The sequence below is a fragment of the Entelurus aequoreus genome, linkage group LG07 (genome assembly GCF_033978785.1).
Source record: "Entelurus aequoreus isolate RoL-2023_Sb linkage group LG07, RoL_Eaeq_v1.1, whole genome shotgun sequence".
Lineage (NCBI taxonomy): Eukaryota > Metazoa > Chordata > Actinopteri > Syngnathiformes > Syngnathidae > Entelurus > Entelurus aequoreus.
Window position 1 is genome coordinate 14,756,511 of NC_084737.1, and position 19,381 is coordinate 14,775,891.

General features: G+C 41.6%; 1 protein-coding gene across 1 annotated transcript in view; it reads left to right on the forward strand.

Moving 5' to 3' along the window:
• Window positions 1–106: 106 nt before the first annotated feature.
• Window positions 107–19,381, forward strand: part of LOC133653416 (ADP-ribosylation factor-like protein 8A) — a 26,176-nt gene continuing 6,901 nt past the window's right edge. The window contains exon 1 of the mRNA XM_062052647.1: window positions 107–516. Within this exon, the coding sequence (XP_061908631.1) occupies window positions 394–516 (123 nt within the window). The 5' untranslated portion in view covers window positions 107–393. The remainder of the gene's footprint in view (window positions 517–19,381) is intronic.

The window sequence follows — 19,381 nt, forward strand, 5'->3', positions numbered from 1 at the left end:
ATAAATAAATAAATGAAAAAATGAAATGAACCTTACGTTTTAGTTCTTGATGTGACCATTTCTGTTTGGAACGGGTCTTCCTGGGCTTTTATTTTGTTGAAACGACCGGAAGTGCGCCTCATTCGGGGTGTCTTGCCGGTAAAAGGCGTCGCTTCTCGCTAGTAAACAGCAGCGGAAAAAGGCAGAAAAAGACGGCGGTGGGTTTTTTTCGCTGCGGAGCACGAACCAAAGACCTCTCCCTTTCGGCCCCGCGGTAAAACGCCGACGGCGCGGTTTCGCTTGTCCGTCGCCGTTCTCAAGCTTGTCACGCTGCGAAAACATCGTCGGGGCGTTAGCCAGCTAGCCTAGCATTAGCATTAGCATTAGCAACAACAGCTGCAGCGGACGACGAGGATGATAGCGCTCATCAACAAGCTGCTGGACTGGTTCAAGGCGCTCTTCTGGAAGGAGGAGATGGAGCTGACCCTGGTGGGGCTGCAGTACTCCGGGAAGACCACCTTCGTCAACGTGATCGCGGTAAGAAGCCGAAATGTGGCTCTCCAGCTGTTAGCATCTGTCTGCATCCATTGTTGTGCCCACCGTGACGTCACTATATACTTGTCTGACGTCACCGGCCGCCCACTGCCGATGTTGAATAAAAGCCCAGATGTTTCTGCCAAATGATGGCGATGGGAGGAATCGGCGTGCGTGTGCGCGCAGTCACGTGGTGTCTGAGGGCCGCACACGTCATATTCACGATAAACTATATATATCCATATTCAAAACCAATACAATATGTCGATTTTGTTTTAACCTTCAGGCCTCCGCTCAAGTATGGTCAATCAATCAATCAAAGTTCATTTATATAGCCCTAAGTAACGAGTGTCTCAAAGGGCTGCACAAGCCACGATGACGTCCTCGGCTCAGATCCCACATCAGGGCGAGGAAAAACTCAACCCGATGGGATGACAATGAGAAACCTTGGAGGGGACCCCAGATGTGGGACCCCCCCCCCCCCCCCCCCCGCCCCCTGGGCGACCAGTGCAATGGACGTCGAGTGGATCTAATTAATAGTGTGAGAGTCCAGTCCATAGTGGATCTAACATAATAGTGTGAGAGTCCAGTCCATAGTGGATCTAACATAATAGTGTGCGATTCCAGTCCATAGCGGATCTCACATAATAGTGTGAGAGTCCAGTCCAGAGTGGATCTAACATAATAGTGTGAGAGTCCAGTCCAGAATGGATCTAACATAATAGTGTGAGAGTCCAGTCCAGAATGGATCTAACATAATAGTGTGAGAGTCCAGTCCAGAATGGATCTAACATAATAGTGTGAGAGTCCAGTCCAGAATGGATCTAACATAATAGTGTGAGAGTCCAGTCCAGAGTGGATCTAACATAATAGTGTGAGAGTCCAGTCCGTAGTGGATCTCACATAATAGTGTGAGAGTCCAGTCCATAGTGGATCTCACATAATAGTGTGAGAGTCCAGTCCATAGTGGATCTAACATAATAGTGAGAGAGTCCAGTCCATAGTGGATCTAACATAATAGTGTGAGAGTCCAGTTCATAGTGGATCTAACATAATAGTGTGAGAGTCCAGTCCATAGTGGATCTAACATAATAGTGTGAGAGTCCAGTCCATAGTGGATCTAACATAATAGTGTGCGATTCCAGTCCATAGTGGATCTCACATAATAGTGTGAGAGTCCAGTCCATAGTGGATCTAACATAATAGTGTGATAGTCCAGTCCATAGTGTATCTAACATAATAGTGTGAGAGTCCAGTCCATAGTGGATCTAACATAATAGTGTGAGAGTCCAGTCCATAGTGGATCTAACATAATAGTGTGCGATTCCAGTCCATAGTGGATCTCACATAATAGTGTGAGAGTCCAGTCCATAGTGGATCTAACATAATAGTGTGATAGTCCAGTCCATAGTGTATCTAACATAATAGTGTGAGAGTCCAGTCCATAGTGGATCTAACATAATAGTGTGAGAGTCCAGTCCATAGTGGATCTAACATAATAGTGTGAGTCTGTGAGAGTCCAGTCCATAGTGGATCTAACATAATAGTGTGAGAGTCCAGTCCATAGTGGATCTAACATAATAGTGTGAGTCTGTGAGAGTCCAGTCCATAGTGGATCTAACATAATAGTGTGCGATTCCAGTCCATAGTGGATCTCACATAATATTGTGAGAGTCCAGTCCAGAGTGGATCTAACATAATAGTGTGAGAGTCCAGTCCAGAGTGGATCTAACATAATAGTGTGACAGTCCAGTCCGTAGTGGATCTAACATAATAGTGTGAGAGTCCAGTCCATAGTGGATCTAACATAATAGTGTGAGTCTGTGAGAGTCCAGTCCATAGTGGATCTAACATAATAGTGTGAGAGTCCAGTCCATAGTGTATCTAACATAATAGTGTGAGTCTGTGAGAGTCCAGTCCATAGTGGATCTTACATAATAGTGTGCGATTCCAGTCCATAGTGGATCTCACATAATAGTGTGAGAGTCCAGTCCATAGTGGATCTAACATAATAGTGTGATAGTCCAGTCCATAGTGGATCTAACATAATAGTGTGAGAGTCCAGTCCATAGTGTATCCAACATAATAGTGTGAGAGTCCAGTCCATAGTGGATCTAACATAATAGTGTGCGATTCCAGTCCATAGTGGATCTCACATAATAGTGTGAGAGTCCAGTCCATAGTGGATCTAACATAATAGTGTGATAGTCCAGTCCATAGTGTATCTAACATAATAGTGTGAGAGTCCAGTCCATAGTGGATCTAACATAATAGTGTGAGAGTCCAGTCCATAGTGGATCTAACATAATAGTGTGAGAGTCCAGTCCATAGTGGATCTAACATAATAGTGTGAGAGTCCAGTCCATAGTGGATCTAACATAATAGTGTGAGAGTCCAGTCCATAGTGTATCTAACATAATAGTGTGAGAGTCCAGTCCATAGTGGATCTAACATAATAGTGTGAGAGTCCAGTCCATAGTGGATCTAACATAATAGTGTGCGATTCCAGTCCATAGTGGATCTCACATAATAGTGTGAGAGTCCAGTCCATAGTGGATCTAACATAATAGTGTGATAGTCCAGTCCATAGTGGATCTAACATAATAGTGTGAGAGTCCAGTCCATAGTGGATCTAACATAATAGTGTGAGAGTCCAGTCCATAGTGGATCTAACATAATAGTGTGAGTCTGTGAGAGTCCAGTCCATAGTGGATCTAACATAATAGTGTGAGAGTCCAGTCCATAGTGGATCTAACATAATAGTGTGAGTCTGTGAGAGTCCAGTCCATAGTGGATCTAACATAATAGTGTGCGATTCCAGTCCATAGTGGATCTCACATAATAGTGTGAGAGTCCAGTCCATAGTGGATCTAACATAATAGTGTGATAGTCCAGTCCATAGTGGATCTAACATTATAGTGTGAGAGTCCAGTCCATAGTGTATCTAACATAATAGTGTGAGTCTGTGAGAGTCCAGTCCATAGTGGATCTAACATAATAGTGTGAGTCTGTGAGAGTCCAGTCCATAGTGGATCTAACATAATAGTGTGAGAGTCCAGTCCATAGTGGATCTAACATAATAGTGTGAGTCTGTGAGAGTCCAGTCCATAGTGGATCTAACATAATAGTGTGAGAGTCCAGTCCATAGTGGATCTAACATAATAGTGTGAGTCTGTGAGAGTCCAGTCCATAGTGGATCTAACATAATAGTGTGAGTCTGTGAGAGTCCAGTCCATAGTGGATCTAACATAATAGTGTGAGAGTCCAGTCCATAGTGGATCTAACATAATAGTGTGAGTCTGTGAGAATCCAGTCCATAGTGGATCTAACATAATAGTGTGAGAGTCCAGTCCATAGTGGATCTAACATAATAGTGTGAGTCTGTGAGAGTCCAGTCCATAGTGGATCTAACATAATAGTGTGAGATTCCAGTCCATAGTGGATCTCACATAATAGTGTGAGAGTCCAGTCCAGAGTGGATCTAACATAATAGTGTGAGAGTCCAGTCCAGAGTGGATCTAACATAATAGTGTGACAGTCCAGTCCGTAGTGGATCTAACATAATAGTGTGAGAGTCCAGTCCATAGTGTATCTAACATAATAGTGTGAGTCTGTGAGAGTCCAGTCCATAGTGGATCTTACATAATAGTGTGCGATTCCAGTCCATAGTGGATCTCACATAATAGTGTGAGAGTCCAGTCCATAGTGGATCTAACATAATAGTGTGAGTCTGTGATAGTCCAGTCCATAGTGGATCTAACATAATAGTGTGAGAGTCCAGTCCATAGTGTATCTAACATAATAGCGTGAGAGTCCAGTCCATAGTGGATCTAACATAATAGTGTGCGATTCCAGTCCATAGTGGATCTCACATAATAGTGTGAGAGTCCAGTCCATAGTGGATCTAACATAATAGTGTGATAGTCCAGTCCATAGTGTATCTAACATAATAGTGTGAGAGTCCAGTCCATAGTGGATCTAACATAATAGTGTGAGAGTCCAGTCCATAGTGGATCTAACATAATAGTGTGAGAGTCCAGTCCATAGTGGATCTAACATAATAGTGTGAGAGTCCAGTCCATAGTGGATCTAACATAATAGTGTGAGAGTCCAGTCCATAGTGGATCTAACATAATAGTGTGAGAGTCCAGTCCATAGTGGATCTAACATAATAGTGTGAGAGTCCAGTCCATAGTGGATCTAACATAATAGTGTGCGATTCCAGTCCATAGTGGATCTCACATAATAGTGTGAGAGTCCAGTCCATAGTGGATCTAACATAATAGTGTGATAGTCCAGTCCATAGTGGATCTAACATAATAGTGTGAGAGTCCAGTCCATAGTGGATCTAACATAATAGTGTGAGAGTCCAGTCCATAGTGGATCTAACATAATAGTGTGAGTCTGTGAGAGTCCAGTCCATAGTGGATCTAACATAATAGTGTGAGAGTCCAGTCCATAGTGTATCTAACATAATAGTGTGAGTCTGTGAGAGTCCAGTCCATAGTGGATCTAACATAATAGTGTGCGATTCCAGTCCATAGTGGATCTCACATAATAGTGTGAGAGTCCAGTCCATAGTGGATCTAACATAATAGTGTGATAGTCCAGTCCATAGTGGATCTAACATAATAGTGTGAGAGTCCAGTCCATAGTGTATCTAACATAATAGTGTGAGTCTGTGAGAGTCCAGTCCATAGTGGATCTAACATAATAGTGTGCGATTCCAGTCCATAGTGGATCTCACATAATAGTGTGAGAGTCCAGTCCATAGTGGATCTAACATAATAGTGTGATAGTCCAGTCCATAGTGGATCTAACATAATAGTGTGAGAGTCCAGTCCATAGTGTATCTAACATAATAGTGTGAGAGTCCAGTCCATAGTGGATCTAACATAATAGTGTGAGAGTCCAGTCCATAGTGGATCTAACATAATAGTGTGAGTCTGTGAGAGTCCAGTCCATAGTGGATCTAACATAATAGTGTGAGAGTCCAGTCCATAGTGTATCTAACATAATAGTGTGAGTCTGTGAGAGTCCAGTCCATAGTGGATCTAACATAATAGTGTGCGATTCCAGTCCATAGTGGATCTCACATAATAGTGTGAGAGTCCAGTCCATAGTGGATCTAACATAATAGTGTGATAGTCCAGTCCATAGTGTATCTAACATAATAGTGTGAGAGTCCAGTCCATAGTGGATCTAACATAATAGTGTGAGTCTGTGAGAGTCCAGTCCATAGTGGATCTAACATAATAGTGTGCGATTCCAGTCCATAGTGGATCTAACATAATAGTGAGAGTCCAGTCCATAGTGGATCTAACATAATAGTGGGAGAGTCCAGTCCATAGAAGATCTAACATAATAGTGTGAGAGTCCAGTCCAGAATGGATCTAACATAATAGTGTGAGAGTCCAGTCCATAGTGGATCTAACATAATAGTGTGAGAGTCCAGTCCATAGTGGATCTCACATAATAGTGTGAGAGTCCAGTCCATAGTGGATCTCACATAATAGTGTGAGAGTCCAGTCCATAGTGGATCTAACATAATAGTGAGAGAGTCCAGTCCATAGTGGATCTAACATAATAGTGTGAGAGTCCAGTCCATAGTGGATCTAACATAATAGTGAGAGAGTCCAGTCCATAGTGGATCTAACATAATAGTGTGAGAGTCCAGTCCATAGTGGATCTAACATAATAGTGTGAGAGTCCAGTCCATAGTGCCATCCATCCATTTTCTACCGCTTGTCCGGATCTAACATATTAATGTGAGAGTCCAGTCCAGAGTGGATCTAACATAATAGTGTGAGAGTCCAGTCCATAGTGGATCTAAAATAATAGTGTGAGAGTCCAGTCCATAGTGGATCTAACATAATAGTGTGAGAGTCCAGTCCATAGTGGATCTAACATAATAGTGTGAGAGTCCAGTCCAGAGTGGATCTAACATAATAGTGTGAGAGTCCAGTCCATAGTGGATCTAAAATAATAGTGTGAGAGTCCAGTCCATAGTGGATCTAACATAATAGTGTGAGAGTCCAGTCCATAGTGGATCTAACATAATAGTGAGAGAGTCCAGTCCATAGTGGATCTAACATAATAGTGTGAGAGTCCAGTCCATAGTGGATCTAACATAATAGTGAGAGAGTCCAGTCCATAGTGGATCTAACATAATAGTGTGAGAGTCCAGTCCATAGTGGATCTAACATAATAGTGTGAGAGTCCAGTCCATAGTGCCATCCATCCATTTTCTACCGCTTGTCCGGATCTAACCCATTTATCATTATATCATTTTATAATGTGAGAGTCCAGTCCAGAGCGGATCTCACATAATAGTGTGAGAGTCCAGTCCATAGTGGATCTAACATAATAGTGTGAGAGTCCAGTCCATAGTGGATCTAACATAATAGTGAGAGTCCAGTCCATAGTGGATCTAACATAATAGTGAGAGTCCAGTCCATAGTGGATCGAACATAATAGTGGGAGAGTCCAGTCCATAGAAGATCTAACATAATAGTGTGAGAGTCCAGTCCAGAATGGATCTAACATAATAGTGTGAGAGTCCAGTCCATAGTGGATCTAACATAATAGTGTGAGAGTCCAGTCCATAGTGGATCTCACATAATAGTGTGAGAGTCCAGTCCATAGTGGATCTCACATAATAGTGAGAGAGTCCAGTCCATAGTGGATCTAACATAATAGTGTGAGAGTCCAGTCCATAGTGGATCTAACATAATAGTGTGAGAGTCCAGTCCATAGTGCCATCCATCCATTTTCTACCGCTTGTCCGGATCTAACATATTAATGTGAGAGTCCAGTCCAGAGTGGATCTAACATAATAGTGTGAGAGTCCAGTCCATAGTGGATCTAAAATAATAGTGTGAGAGTCCAGTCCATAGTGGATCTAACATAATAGTGTGAGAGTCCAGTCCATAGTGGATCTAACATAATAGTGTGAGAGTCCAGTCCATAGTGGATCTAACATAATAGTGTGAGAGTCCAGTCCATAGTGTATCTAACATAATAGTGTGAGAGTCCAGTCCATAGTGGATCTAACATAATAGTGTGAGAGTCCAGTCCATAGTGGATCTAACATAATAGTGTGCGATTCCAGTCCATAGTGGATCTCACATAATAGTGTGAGAGTCCAGTCCATAGTGGATCTAACATAATAGTGTGATAGTCCAGTCCATAGTGGATCTAACATAATAGTGTGAGAGTCCAGTCCATAGTGGATCTAACATAATAGTGTGAGTCTGTGAGAGTCCAGTCCATAGTGGATCTAACATAATAGTGTGAGAGTCCAGTCCATAGTGTATCTAACATAATAGTGTGAGTCTGTGAGAGTCCAGTCCATAGTGGATCTAACATAATAGTGTGCGATTCCAGTCCATAGTGGATCTCACATAATAGTGTGAGAGTCCAGTCCATAGTGGATCTAACATAATAGTGTGAGAGTCCAGTCCATAGTGGATCTAACATAATAGTGTGAGAGTCCAGTCCATAGTGTATCTAACATAATAGTGTGAGTCTGTGAGAGTCCAGTCCATAGTGGATCTAACATAATAGTGTGCGATTCCAGTCCATAGTGGATCTCACATAATAGTGTGAGAGTCCAGTCCATAGTGGATCTAACATAATAGTGTGATAGTCCAGTCCATAGTGGATCTAACATAATAGTGTGAGAGTCCAGTCCATAGTGTATCTAACATAATAGTGTGAGAGTCCAGTCCATAGTGGATCTAACATAATAGTGTGAGAGTCCAGTCCATAGTGGATCTAACATAATAGTGTGAGTCTGTGAGAGTCCAGTCCATAGTGGATCTAACATAATAGTGTGAGAGTCCAGTCCATAGTGTATCTAACATAATAGTGTGAGTCTGTGAGAGTCCAGTCCATAGTGGATCTAACATAATAGTGTGCGATTCCAGTCCATAGTGGATCTCACATAATAGTGTGAGAGTCCAGTCCATAGTGGATCTAACATAATAGTGTGATAGTCCAGTCCATAGTGTATCTAACATAATAGTGTGAGAGTCCAGTCCATAGTGGATCTAACATAATAGTGTGAGTCTGTGAGAGTCCAGTCCATAGTGGATCTAACATAATAGTGTGCGATTCCAGTCCATAGTCGATCTAACATAATAGTGAGAGCCCAGTCCATAGTGGATCTAACATAATAGTGGGAGAGTCCAGTCCATAGAAGATCTAACATAATAGTGTGAGAGTCCAGTCCAGAATGGATCTAACATAATAGTGTGAGAGTCCAGTCCATAGTGGATCTAACATAATAGTGTGAGAGTCCAGTCCATAGTGGATCTCACATAATAGTGTGAGAGTCCAGTCCATAGTGGATCTCACATAATAGTGTGAGAGTCCAGTCCATAGTGGATCTAACATAATAGTGAGAGAGTCCAGTCCATAGTGGATCTAACATAATAGTGTGAGAGTCCAGTCCATAGTGGATCTAACATAATAGTGTGAGAGTCCAGTCCATAGTGGATCTAACATAATAGTGTGAGAGTCCAGTCCAGAGTGGATCTAACATAATAGTGTGAGAGTCCAGTCCATAGTGGATCTAAAATAATAGTGTGAGAGTCCAGTCCAGAGTGGATCTAACATAATAGTGTGAGAGTCCAGTCCATAGTGGATCTAACATAATAGTGAGAGAGTCCAGTCCATAGTGGATCTAACATAATAGTGTGAGAGTCCAGTCCATAGTGGATCTAACATAATAGTGAGAGAGTCCAGTCCATAGTGGATCTAACATAATAGTGTGAGAGTCCAGTCCATAGTGGATCTAACATAATAGTGTGAGAGTCCAGTCCATAGTGCCATCCATCCATTTTCTACCGCTTGTCCGGATCTAACATATTAATGTGAGAGTCCAGTCCATAGTGGATCTAAAATAATAGTGTGAGAGTCCAGTCCATAGTGGATCTAACATAATAGTGTGAGAGTCCAGTCCATAGTGGATCTAACATAATAGTGTGAGAGTCCAGTCCATAGTGCCATCCATCCATTTTCTACCGCTTGTCCGGATCTAACCCATTTATCATTATATCATTTTATAATGTGAGAGTCCAGTCCAGAGCGGATCTCACATAATAGTGTGAGAGTCCAGTCCATAGTGGATCTAACATAATAGTGTGAGAGTCCAGTCCATAGTGGATCTAACATAATAGTGAGAGTCCAGTCCATAGTGGATCTAACATAATAGTGAGAGTCCAGTCCATAGTGGATCGAACATAATAGTGGGAGAGTCCAGTCCATAGAAGATCTAACATAATAGTGTGAGAGTCCAGTCCAGAATGGATCTAACATAATAGTGTGAGAGTCCAGTCCATAGTGGATCTAACATAATAGTGTGAGAGTCCAGTCCATAGTGGATCTCACATAATAGTGTGAGAGTCCAGTCCATAGTGGATCTCACATAATAGTGTGAGAGTCCAGTCCATAGTGGATCTAACATAATAGTGAGAGAGTCCAGTCCATAGTGGATCTAACATAATAGTGTGAGAGTCCAGTCCATAGTGGATCTAACATAATAGTGAGAGAGTCCAGTCCATAGTGGATCTAACATAATAGTGTGAGAGTCCAGTCCATAGTGGATCTAACATAATAGTGTGAGAGTCCAGTCCATAGTGCCATCCATCCATTTTCTACCGCTTGTCCGGATCTAACATATTAATGTGAGAGTCCAGTCCAGAGTGGATCTAACATAATAGTGTGAGAGTCCAGTCCATAGTGGATCTAACATAATAGTGTGAGAGTCCAGTCCATAGTGGATCTAACATAATAGTGTGAGAGTCCAGTCCATAGTGTATCTAACATAATAGTGTGAGAGTCCAGTCCATAGTGGATCTAACATAATAGTGTGAGAGTCCAGTCCATAGTGGATCTAACATAATAGTGTGCGATTCCAGTCCATAGTGGATCTCACATAATAGTGTGAGAGTCCAGTCCATAGTGGATCTAACATAATAGTGTGATAGTCCAGTCCATAGTGGATCTAACATAATAGTGTGAGAGTCCAGTCCATAGTGGATCTAACATAATAGTGTGAGTCTGTGAGAGTCCAGTCCATAGTGGATCTAACATAATAGTGTGAGAGTCCAGTCCATAGTGTATCTAACATAATAGTGTGAGTCTGTGAGAGTCCAGTCCATAGTGGATCTAACATAATAGTGTGCGATTCCAGTCCATAGTGGATCTCACATAATAGTGTGAGAGTCCAGTCCATAGTGGATCTAACATAATAGTGTGAGAGTCCAGTCCATAGTGGATCTAACATAATAGTGTGAGAGTCCAGTCCATAGTGTATCTAACATAATAGTGTGAGTCTGTGAGAGTCCAGTCCATAGTGGATCTAACATAATAGTGTGCGATTCCAGTCCATAGTGGATCTCACATAATAGTGTGAGAGTCCAGTCCATAGTGGATCTAACATAATAGTGTGATAGTCCAGTCCATAGTGGATCTAACATAATAGTGTGAGAGTCCAGTCCATAGTGTATCTAACATAATAGTGTGAGAGTCCAGTCCATAGTGGATCTAACATAATAGTGTGAGAGTCCAGTCCATAGTGGATCTAACATAATAGTGTGAGTCTGTGAGAGTCCAGTCCATAGTGGATCTAACATAATAGTGTGAGAGTCCAGTCCATAGTGTATCTAACATAATAGTGTGAGTCTGTGAGAGTCCAGTCCATAGTGGATCTAACATAATAGTGTGCGATTCCAGTCCATAGTGGATCTCACATAATAGTGTGAGAGTCCAGCCCATAGTGGATCTAACATAATAGTGTGATAGTCCAGTCCATAGTGTATCTAACATAATAGTGTGAGAGTCCAGTCCATAGTGGATCTAACATAATAGTGTGAGTCTGTGAGAGTCCAGTCCATAGTGGATCTAACATAATAGTGTGCGATTCCAGTCCATAGTGGATCTAACATAATAGTGAGAGTCCAGTCCATAGTGGATCTAACATAATAGTGGGAGAGTCCAGTCCATAGAAGATCTAACATAATAGTGTGAGAGTCCAGTCCAGAATGGATCTAACATAATAGTGTGAGAGTCCAGTCCATAGTGGATCTAACATAATAGTGTGAGAGTCCAGTCCATAGTGGATCTCACATAATAGTGTGAGAGTCCAGTCCATAGTGGATCTCACATAATAGTGTGAGAGTCCAGTCCATAGTGGATCTAACATAATAGTGAGAGAGTCCAGTCCATAGTGGATCTAACATAATAGTGTGAGAGTCCAGTCCATAGTGGATCTAACATAATAGTGAGAGAGTCCAGTCCATAGTGGATCTAACATAATAGTGTGAGAGTCCAGTCCATAGTGGATCTAACATAATAGTGTGAGAGTCCAGTCCATAGTGCCATCCATCCATTTTCTACCGCTTGTCCGGATTCAACATATTAATGTGAGAGTCCAGTCCAGAGTGGATCTAACATAATAGTGTGAGAGTCCAGTCCATAGTGGATCTAAAATAATAGTGTGAGAGTCCAGTCCATAGTGGATCTAACATAATAGTGTGAGAGTCCAGTCCATAGTGGATCTAACATAATAGTGTGAGAGTCCAGTCCAGAGTGGATCTAACATAATAGTGTGAGAGTCCAGTCCATAGTGGATCTAAAATAATAGTGTGAGAGTCCAGTCCAGAGTGGATCTAACATAATAGTGTGAGAGTCCAGTCCATAGTGGATCTAACATAATAGTGAGAGAGTCCAGTCCATAGTGGATCTAACATAATAGTGTGAGAGTCCAGTCCATAGTGGATCTAACATAATAGTGAGAGAGTCCAGTCCATAGTGGATCTAACATAATAGTGTGAGAGTCCAGTCCATAGTGGATCTAACATAATAGTGTGAGAGTCCAGTCCATAGTGCCATCCATCCATTTTCTACCGCTTGTCCGGATCTAACATATTAATGTGAGAGTCCAGTCCAGAGTGGATCTAACATAATAGTGTGAGAGTCCAGTCCATAGTGGATCTAAAATAATAGTGTGAGAGTCCAGTCCATAGTGGATCTAACATAATAGTGTGAGAGTCCAGTCCATAGTGGATCTAACATAATAGTGTGAGAGTCCAGTCCATAGTGCCATCCATCCATTTTCTACCGCTTGTCCGGATCTAACCCATTTATCATTATATCATTTTATAATGTGAGAGTCCAGTCCAGAGCGGATCTCACATAATAGTGTGAGAGTCCAGTCCATAGTGTATCTAACATAATAGTGTGAGAGTCCAGTCCATAGTGGATCTAACATAATAGTGAGAGTCCAGTCCATAGTGGATCTAACATAATAGTGAGAGTCCAGTCCATAGTGGATCGAACATAATAGTGGGAGAGTCCAGTCCATAGAAGATCTAACATAATAGTGTGAGAGTCCAGTCCAGAATGGATCTAACATAATAGTGTGAGAGTCCAGTCCATAGTGGATCTAACATAATAGTGTGAGAGTCCAGTCCATAGTGGATCTCACATAATAGTGTGAGAGTCCAGTCCATAGTGGATCTCACATAATAGTGTGAGAGTCCAGTCCATAGTGGATCTAACATAATAGTGAGAGAGTCCAGTCCATAGTGGATCTAACATAATAGTGTGAGAGTCCAGTCCATAGTGGATCTAACATAATAGTGAGAGAGTCCAGTCCATAGTGGATCTAACATAATAGTGTGAGAGTCCAGTCCATAGTGGATCTAACATAATAGTGTGAGAGTCCAGTCCATAGTGCCATCCATCCATTTTCTACCGCTTGTCCGGATCTAACATATTAATGTGAGAGTCCAGTCCAGAGTGGATCTAACATAATAGTGTGAGAGTCCAGTCCATAGTGGATCTAAAATAATAGTGTGAGAGTCCAGTCCATAGTGGATCTAACATAATAGTGTGAGAGTCCAGTCCATAGTGGATCTAACATAATAGTGAGAGAGTCCAGTCCATAGTGGATCTAACATAATAGTGTGAGAGTCCAGTCCATAGTGGATCTAACATAATAGTGAGAGAGTCCAGTCCATAGTGGATCTAACATAATAGTGTGAGAGTCCAGTCCATAGTGGATCTAACATAATAGTGTGAGAGTCCAGTCCATAGTGCCATCCATCCATTTTCTACCGCTTGTCCGGATCTAACATATTAATGTGAGAGTCCAGTCCAGAGTGGATCTAACATAATAGTGTGAGAGTCCAGTCCATAGTGGATCTAACATAATAGTGTGAGAGTCCAGTCCATAGTGCCATCCATCCATTTTCTACCGCTTGTCCGGATCTAACCCATTTATCATTATATCATTTTATAATGTGAGAGTCCAGTCCAGAGCGGATCTCACATAATAGTGTGAGAGTCCAGTCCATAGTGGATCTAACATAATAGTGTGAGAGTCCAGTCCATAGTGGATCTAACATAATAGTGAGAGTCCAGTCCATAGTGGATCTAACATAATAGTGAGAGTCCAGTCCATAGTGGATCGAACATAATAGTGAGAGTCCAGTCCATAGTGGATCTAACATAATAGTGTGAGAGTCCAGTCCATAGTGGATCTAAAATAATAGTGTGAGAGTCCAGTCCATAGTGGATCTAACATAATAGTGTGAGAGTCCAGTCCATAGTGGATCTAAAATAATAGTGTGAGAGTCCAGTCCATAGTGGATCTAACATAATAGTGAGAGAGTCCAGTCCATAGTGGATCTAACATAATAGTGTGAGAGTCCAGTCCATAGTGGATCTAACATAATAGTGAGAGAGTCCAGTCCATAGTGGATCTAACATAATAGTGTGAGAGTCCAGTCCATAGTGGATCTAACATAATAGTGTGAGAGTCCAGTCCATAGTGCCATCCATCCATTTTCTACCGCTTGTCCGGATCTAACATATTAATGTGAGAGTCCAGTCCAGAGTGGATCTAACATAATAGTGTGAGAGTCCAGTCCATAGTGGATCTAACATAATAGTGTGAGAGTCCAGTCCATAGTGCCATCCATCCATTTTCTACCGCTTGTCCGGATCTAACCCATTTATCATTATATCATTTTATAATGTGAGAGTCCAGTCCAGAGCGGATCTCACATAATAGTGTGAGAGTCCAGTCCATAGTGGATCTAACATAATAGTGTGAGAGTCCAGTCCATAGTGGATCTAACATAATAGTGAGAGTCCAGTCCATAGTGGATCTAACATAATAGTGAGAGTCCAGTCCATAGTGGATCGAACATAATAGTGAGAGTCCAGTCCATAGTGGATCTAACATAATAGTGTGAGAGTCCAGTCCATAGTGGATCTAACATAATAGTGTGAGAGTCCAGTCCATAGTGGATCTAACATAATAGTGTGAGTGTCCAGTTCATAGTGGATCTAACATAATAGTGAGAGTCCAGTCCATAGTGGGGCCAGCGGGAGACCATCCCGAGCGGAGACGGGTCAGAGAGCGCAGAGATGTCCCCAACCGATGCACAGGCGAGCGGTCCACCCGGGTCCCGACTCTGGACAGCCAGCACTTCATCCATGGCTACCGGACCTGTGTCCCCCCCTCCACAAGGGGGAGGGGGGCAGAGGAGAAAAGAAAAGAAACGGCAGATCAACTGGTCTAAAAATGGGGTCTATTAAAGGCTAGAGTATACAAGTATAACCCATTTACCATTTATCCAAACAAAATTGTGAAAAATAGGTCATAAATGGGTTTTTTTATAGACTTAAGTATGTAGATCAGGGGTGTCCAAAACCCGGCCCGTAACTTCAATTTGGCCATGGCACATTAATTTCAATAGTTAGCAACCTGTCTGACAGGTGGCTGATTGTCACCATCTTGTGGCCAAAGGGAGAAACTCAGGTCAGTGACAATGATGTGTCCTTACTTGACATTACAAGCACAACATTTGACTTATATGACCCAATGCAAACAACCTTTCGTAGTCATGGTGCAGAAAAAAAATTCAACTACCACAAAAAGCCAAACACACGGTCACACATAACACAACCTGCTCACTGAACTTTGTGGATATTATGAAACAAATATATGCGGATGGATGTTAGCTGCTAGCTGTCTGACAGGTGGCCAATTGCCACCATCTTGTGGGCAATGTGAGAAACTCAGTTCAGTGACCAGGATGTGTCCTTTTTTGACATTACAAGCACAACATTTACTTAAATGACCCAATCTGAACAACCTTTCGTAGTCATGGTGCAGAAAAAAAAATTCTACCACCTCAAAAAATCAAAACACACGGTCACACACACAGTGCCCTCCAAAAGTATTGGAACAGTGAGGCCAGTTCCTTTATTTTTATTGAAGACTGAGAACATTTGGGTTTGACATCAAAAGACGAATATAGGACAAGAGATCAACATTTCAGCTTTTATTTCCAGGTATTTACATCTGGATCTGATACACACCTTAGAAGACAGCATTATTTGTAATGGAACACAACATTTTTAGGACAATGTTGTTTTTGACAACCATCTTACGTTTAGTCTTAGTCTTAGTCTTTTGGACTAAAATGCTTATTAGTTTTAGTCACATTTTAGTCACTTTTATATGTGATAGTTTTAGTCCAGTTTTAGTCGACGGAAACTCAAATGGGTTTTAGTCTAGTTTTAGTCGATGAAAAGTCAAAAAGGTTTTAGTCTAGTTTTAGTGTGTGTGCGCACGTGCGTGTCCCAACTTTACTGTAAACGTAAACGCACAGGTCCTGGTTGGGGCTGCACAACGTCACTTGTGGCTTTTAGGCTAAAGCTAGCAGACTCTACGTATAACAGTAACTCGACTTGTTTAACATATCAAGGTACGTGCTGACAGAACGTACTCACAAAGAGATAACCACACCGTCACTGAATGTAAACATGGCTAAACATGCTGCTAAAGTAACACACATAATAAATTGACGTTAGCGTAACAAAAGCTAACTTTATCCTGAAGTTAGCAGCCCATTTGCGCCAGGAGTATGTGGAAAACGTACTAATGTATTAGCTTACTATGACATTTATCGATTATGTTAACAGCATTTGTAACTTACCTTCGAAAAAATATCCTTGTGGCGAGCCTTAAGGTGCCGCTTAAGGTTGGTCGTATTTTTTCCGCATATTTTGTGGCCACATTTGTCACCGTCTTCCTTCACAATACACTCTGTTTTATTATCTGCTGGGTTATATTTAAAATACACCCATATGTCGTCTCTACGTTTGCGACCACCGAGCCCCTGTGTTGAAACTGCCGCCGCCATCGCGGTCCATTGCCTGATGAGTAACAACAGTCTGACGTGTTGAGCACGTTGTGCACTGCACGCCAGTTGGTGGGCGTGACCAAACAGGGATAGAATGCAGCAGCCTGCTGCATTCTATCTGCTGCTGCCTACAGCCTGTAGGTAGCAGCAGATACTTTGTAGGTTTTAATTGACACACACAATAAACAGAAATGTCATGCATTTTAAACGTCTGACAAATTACCCACTAACATTTTCGTCCGTTCTCGTCTCGTCAACGAAAACTCACACACGTCTCGTCATGTTTTCGTCATCAGAGAGACATGTTTATCTCGTCACCGTCTCGTTATCGTCATGAAACAAAGTGGCGTCAACGAAATGATTTCGTCATCGTCATCGTTGACGAAAACAACACTGTTTTAGGTGAGCAAAAGCATTGGAACATATAAACTTAAAATAGATGAAAGTGAGTAAGACTTAATATTTAGTTGCAAATCCTTTGCTTTCAGTAAGTGCATCAAGCCTGTGAGCCATTGACATCACCAAACTTTTGCATTCTTCCTCTTTTGTGAGGCTTTTTCAGGCTTTCACTGCAGCCTCTTTCAGTTGTTGTTTGTGTTGGGGGGGGGGGGGTTACTCCCTTCAGTCAGCAGGTCAAATGCATGCTCTATTGGGTTGAAGTCTGGAGACTGACTTGGCCGGTCTAAAACCTTCCACTTCTTGCCCCTGATCAACTCCTTGCTTGTTTTGGCTCGTTATCTTGCTGCATGATGAAGGATCTCCCAACCAGTTTGGTTGCATCTTTCTTCAAATTAGCAAACAAAATGTTTCTGTAGACTTCTGAGTTCATTTTGCTGCTGCCATCATCAATGAAGATGACGTCCCAGAAGAAGCCATGACATTATGTTCCACAGATGAGCTTGTATGTTTGGGATCAAAGTTTCTCCAAACTTTCGCCTTTCCATCACTTTGGAAGAAGTTCATCTTTGTCTCATCAGTCCAGAAAACTTTTTCCCAGAATTTTTGAGGCTCATCTCTGTACCTTTTGGCAAATTCCAGCCTGGCCTTCCTATTCTTCTTGCTAACGAGTGGTTTGTAGGGCTGCAACTAACAACTAATTTGGTCATCGATTAATCTGTCGATTATTACTTCGATTGGTCGATTAATAATCGGATAAAAGAGACAAACTACATTTCTATCCTTTCCGGTATTTTATTGAAAAAACCCCAGCATACTGGCACCATACTTATTTTGATTATTGTTTCTCAGCTGTTCGTAAATGTTGCAGTTTATAAATAAAGGTTTATTTAAAAAAATAAAAAAAGTAGCCTCTGCGCATAGCATAGAACCAACGAATCGATGACTAAATTAATCGCCAACTATTTTTATAATCTATTTTAATCGATTTAATCGATTAGTTGTTGCAGCCCTAGTGGTTTGCATCTTCTGGTGTAGCCTCTGTCCTTCTGTCCATGAAGTCTTCTGTGATACCTTCACTCCTGCCCTCTGGAGGTTGTTGCTGATGTCACTAACAGTTTCTGTCATCAACTGCTGATGTGCTCCTTGGTCTACCTGTTCCACGTCTGTTGCTTAGTACACCAGTGGTTTCTTTCTTCTTCGGGACATTCCTAATGGTTGTACTGGCTACGGCCAATGTTTGATTGTCCACCTTCTCTCAGATTCACAATTGCTTCTTTTTCACCCATAGACAGATCTCTGGTTTCCATGTTGGTTCCACCTCTAAAGTCAGTCTGCACAGGCAAAACCTATCCTACCCAATCTGAAACTGAGCTCAGACATTCAGTGCTATTTATTGTTTGAATAATCAATGTCATTGTGAGACACCTGGGGAACAAAACACACCTGTCAGTCACATGTTCCAATACTTTTGCTCTCGTGAAATATGGGTAGGTTCAAACAAAAGGTGCTATCTTCTAAGCTGAAATGTTGATCTCTTGTCCCATATTCATCTTTTGATGTCAAACCCAAATGTTTTCAGTCTACAACAACAATAAACGAATTGGACTCACTGTTCCAATACTTACGGAGGGCACTATATATATATGTGTGTGTGTGTGTGTGTGTGTGTGTGTGTGTGTGTGTGTGTGTGTGTGTGTGTGTGTGTGTGTGTGTGTGTGTGTGTGTGTGTGTGTGTGTGTGTGTGTGTGTGTGTGTGTGTGTGTGTGTGTATATGTATGTATATATGCGAATATATGTATGTATACATGCGTATATATATATATATATATATGTATGTACACTACCGTTCAAAAGTTTGGGGTCACCCAAACAATTTTGTGGAATAGCCTTCATTTCTAAGAACAAGAATAGACTGTCGAGTTTCAGATGAAAGTTCTCTTTTTCTGGCCATTTTGAGCGTTTAATTGACCCCACAAATGTGATGCTCCAGAAACTCAATCTGCTCAAAGGAAGGTCAGTTTTGTAGCTTCTGTAACGAGCTAAACTGTTTTCAGATGTGTGAACATGATTGCACAAGGGTTTTCTAATCATCAATTAGCCTTCTGAGCCAATGAGCAAACACATTGTACCATTAGAACACTGGAGTGATAGTTGCTGGAAATGGGCCTCTATACACCCATGTAGATATTGCACCAAAAACCAGACATTTGCAGCTAGAATAGTCATTTACCACATTAGCAATG